We start from the raw sequence: 4,458 nt of genomic DNA, 5'->3' as shown, positions 1-4,458 counted from the left end.
ATGCATCATCAATGGCTACTGAGATTACTTCCTTATCAGGGAATGTGATTCTTATCTCAGAAAGTCAGTGTCAAGCATGCACATAGTGCAAAACGATGGCTCTGTACTAAAAACGCATGTAATAAAAGCTAAAGTGCAACTTTACTGCTTGACTGATGCATTTTAGCTTGTGGCCTCGATTGTTCACATCTGCTACCCGAGGAAAACTTTTGACTTATTTGAAACCAAAAATATGACCCCAAAATAATGAGGAGCTTTAATCTAATTCTAAGAAAGAATGGGAAGCTGTTTTGATTTCAGAAGTTCGGTATATGACTGCTTTAGTTCCCAAAAGCTTAAAAACTGCTGGCAAGAGATTACAAAAAAAAAAAAAAAATCTAACTGTTAGGATTAACCTTTGATTAATACACTTTGTACTGTTTTCAAAGGGTTTATTTGCAAGTAGTTGCACTCTGTTGATCATCTAGTGCTAAGTCATGTATGCTATTGAAGGAATGTTGTTGGGTTACCTTTTACAGGGTGTGACAGACACACAAGTAGGAAGAGTCGTCCCTGTAAGTCGAGCTCATTTCCTTTTACACGACATCATGTCTCTTATAGTTTCGAGTGTCTTACCTTGTCTTGTGTGTCTTTTGTGTGTGTTTTTGGTCCCAGCAGAATCAGGTGAGTTTTTATTATGATATTTATTTCATCAGGCCTGTGATCTCATCGGTGTGTTTGTCTCTCTCCGCCATCACTACAGCATCTGTCTACCAGATCTTTGGTTCAACTCTTACCCTCTCTTCACTTTACCCTCGTTCATGTCTTACAGACGACTTGTGCCATAGCTATGTGGACATGTTCGGTGTCTCACATGATGCTGAAAAATGTAGCAAGTACTGCTGTGGCACATGCAATCGAAGACACTGCTGCAAGGATAAGTCCAATCAGCTAAATCAGGAATTCTGTTCTGGAAGTTTTGAAAGGTGTGGTCTTCTATTTAACCTTTTTTCGTGATACAAATGTGAGTAGAAATTAAAGCTTTTTTTCATGTTTTATTTGCAGTACAAGCCAAATCGGTCTGATTGTAGGAATCGTCGTAGGGAGTTTAATTCTTCTGCTGTGTGTGGTTCTCATAATCTGCTGTTTGGCTCCTTGCTGCCTTTGCTACATGAAATGTCAAAAAAGGCCGACTCAAAGACAGATAAGTAAGTTGGTCACAGTTACAAGCAGTGACACTGTAATTAAGTCAGCATATTATCCAGTTGTTTCTTGTTTGAAATGAGTTTTACTTCTCATAGACATGTGCTGTCTGTTTTGTGAGATTTTATGTGCCAGACACCTTCTCAGTTGATAAGGTGGGATTTTGGAGAAGTTTTGGAAACAAGAAACAGTCTGATGCACGAACAATAAAACAGCAATCTGTCATTTTTAATGTTGGATTTTTTGAAAAGATTAGAAAAGATGGGAGTTTTCCCAGATGTCTTTAAACTCATTTTCAAGCTGAAGTAAATCTTTGACTTTTTCCAGTTGTGATAAATTCCAACACACCTCAGCAGCCGCCCCACCCAGGCTACCAGGCTGTGCCTTCAGGCCCGCCCATGCCCACAGCTCCACCACCCTCCTACCAAGAAAGTAGTAAGTTGTTTCATTCTATTTTAAAACATAATAAATATGTCAACTGACAACTTTTCCCGTTTTTAAAGTTGGCAGCAAGCTTGGCTGATGACACCCAGGTGTTGATGAAGCTATGTATCTGTGTTTGTGCTGTGATTTAATATACACTCAAGTTGCCTTGCTGGTACGAGTTTGAACCCCTTTTGCTGCCTTCAAAAAGGTGCTGCAACCATTCCTCAGAGATTTTGGTCCATATTCACATGACACCATCCCAATTTGAGAACAGTGAACTCACTATAATGTTGAAGGAACCAGTTTGAGATGATTTGAGCACGTGATAGAGGATGTTTTCATGCTGGAAGGAGCCATCAGAAGATGGAATTGACATAGTCAGCAGTTACATGGGTTCCGACATTTAACTGATAATGAATTTATGCTTAGGTGCCCAAAGTGTACCAGGAAAATATTCTGCACACTATTACACCACCATCAGCAGTCTGAACTGTACATAAGGCAGGATGGATCCAAGCTGTCATGTTGTTCACATGAAATTCTGATCTTAATATCACAGTAGAAATTGAAACTCATCAGACCAGACAATGATTTCCAAGCTTCTGTTGTTCAGTTTTGCAGTGTCTGTTTGAAATGTAGTCAACATTTCCTTTCCTTAGCCGAGACGAGTGGTGCGGTCTTCTGCTGCTGTCACTTATCTGCTTCAAGGTTCCAACATGCTGTGCATTCAGAGACGTTCTTGGTTGTAACAACTGGTTATTTCAGCTATTGTTTCCTTCCTGTCAGCTCAAAGCACTCCGGTCATTCTAAAGAACTGTTCCTCACTGGATATTTTCTCTTTTCCCACCATTCTCTGTAAACACTAGAGATGGTTCCAGCAGATCAGTAGTTTCTGAAATACGGCGTGCTTAAACGCGTTGAGTTGCTGCCATGTGATTGGCTGATTACAGATTTGCATTAGTCACCAGTTGAACAGGTGTACCTAATAAAGTGGTCAGTGATTTCTGACTAATTTTCATTTAAAAACAAGAGGGAGCTGATGGTCCATTTGATCTATTAGACAGCACGTTTCTTTGTTCTGTTACGTGGATCAATACACAGTTATAAAGGAAATTATTAAATTTGTTGACTCTTCATACCATTTACTATTAAAATGTTCATATGGCCTAATGAGTTAGAAAAAATAATTTGATCAATAACAATATAAACATAGAAAATCAGTTTCTTTTGTCTTTTCAGCCAATCCTACTCACCCAGTGCTGTTCACCGGGGAGCCGATGTACCCTCTGCAACCTGCAAGCCAGGCTACTGCACCGCCACCATATTCAGAGGACGCTCAGCCAGCACCGTACAACCCTTCTCATAATCCAAGGCCTTAAATGTATATACAGCTTACCAGACTGTTGCTACGCCACACTACAGCTTTTAAAGACCCAGGGATGAATGTATAAACAATGCTGTGTATGCCTATCCAAAACAATATTGTGTATGATCAGGTAGATTCTTGGTTAAAATACATTTTTAGGTGAATTTGTTTTTTAGGTATTTGTAGTTGCTACAAATGGCAGCCATGCCTATTGTGTGTACTGACAGCTGCTTTGTGTTGTTCCTGTATGGCCTTCGCCTGGGTCCTTTGCTCGGAACTTACAGAGCTTCCATTACTTTTGACCTTCAGTAAATTTTGTGTGTGTGTGTGTGTCTGTGTGTGTTGTTCCAGCGCTGAGGTCATCAAATGTGTGATAATGTTATTTTCTGGATTAATATGCTGGATTGACACTAAGGTAATCACTTCTAAGTTGGGTGGAACCCCATGTTTAAATCTATCCTTAGCTTTCATCCAAATAAATACACAAACAAAGATTGAACTAAGAACCAAAAGTATGTAATATAAAGATGTTTAGAAATGAATGTGTATACCTTTGTATGCTTTTGTATTTAGTTTTCTTAGAATAATACAGTGTTTTTGTATCTGGTCCCTAATTGAACCTCGGCTCTCAAAAACATGTAAAATCTGTGGATTACGTTGTGTTTACATGAGGAGAGCTCCCAATCAGCATTCACACAATTAAATAAGTGTTCCTAATTTCTGAACATGTTTGTGTTGTTGCTTTTTGAAATTTTGCATCAGTAATGTTAATTCCTTTAACTTTTTACATGACTCAATGATGAATTTCTTATTCTTTTTTTTTAATCAAACAGATACCAAAACACACATATCGACTCAAATAAAAAGAGGAATCAAATGAAACCATTTCTACCTTGTCGTGGCCACAGTGTCTGTGTTTATGTAGACAACTGTCCCTCTGTAGTAATTACAAATCTCACATTCAACAATGTTGATGAGGATCAAGTTGTGGTATTTGTGATGAAACACCATTAACATGATTCATACTTAACAAAACAAAATCCTAGAACTATAACTACATGCTATTAAAAAGTGTATTAGTTAACACTTTATTTAAATAGCATTATTCCACTTTAATATATCCTTTATAAACAAGCCTAAGTAAATCATTAATAACATATTTCATGCGTATGAAAGCACAGCATTGGACGGTTTAAATTATTTGTTTATTTCAGGAGCCTGAACAGGAGCCTTTGTTGTCCTGTGTTGTGTTCACTGCAGATGGTGTTTGTATGACCACATCCCTGCCAGCTGGATATCTTTATTAGGCTGTATCTTGTCTTGAAACGCAGTGAACAGTACTGTTGAAAGAAACCAAAAATAAATTTAATAAAATTTAATACAAAAATAAAATAAATGAAACAAAGCAAAATACTATACAAGTCATAAGTGCAACCTGCCAGCAGAGGTCGCCCCTGCCCAATTTATAGTTTGTATGTAAAATA

The 4,458-nt window shown here is 37.9% G+C and overlaps 1 protein-coding gene across 1 annotated transcript; it reads left to right on the top strand.

Moving 5' to 3' along the window:
- The first annotated feature begins 523 nt into the window (after positions 1 to 523).
- On the top strand, positions 524 to 3,699 carry LOC146670576 (uncharacterized). The gene is made up of 5 exons (XM_085408041.1): positions 524 to 663; positions 812 to 965; positions 1,045 to 1,187; positions 1,510 to 1,617; positions 2,848 to 3,699. The coding sequence occupies exons 1-5, from the start codon at positions 588 to 590 to the stop codon at positions 2,985 to 2,987; spliced, it is 621 nt and encodes a 206-aa protein (XP_085264167.1). The 5' UTR covers positions 524 to 587; the 3' UTR covers positions 2,988 to 3,699.
- Positions 3,700 to 4,458: the final 759 nt, after the last annotated feature.

This window comes from Rhamphochromis longiceps, linkage group LG5 (genome assembly GCF_057381845.1).
Source record: "Rhamphochromis longiceps isolate RC_006_pf linkage group LG5, R_longiceps_female_GT1.1, whole genome shotgun sequence".
Taxonomy (NCBI): Eukaryota; Metazoa; Chordata; class Actinopteri; order Cichliformes; family Cichlidae; genus Rhamphochromis; species Rhamphochromis longiceps.
Note: the sequence above shows the minus strand (reverse complement) of the source record. Positions and strands in the feature narration are given on the sequence as shown.

Excerpts from the sequence above, each read along its gene's own strand:
- LOC146670576 (XM_085408041.1), top strand. The coding sequence starts at position 588 with ATGTCTCTTATAGTTTCGAGTGTCTTACCTTGTCTTGTGTGTCTTTTG. Across the intron at positions 966-1,044 it reads TGTTCTGGAAGTTTTGAAAG|TACAAGCCAAATCGGTCTGA; the intron begins GTGTGGTCTTCT and ends TTTTATTTGCAG. Across the intron at positions 1,188-1,509 it reads GCCGACTCAAAGACAGATAA|TTGTGATAAATTCCAACACA; the intron begins GTAAGTTGGTCA and ends GACTTTTTCCAG.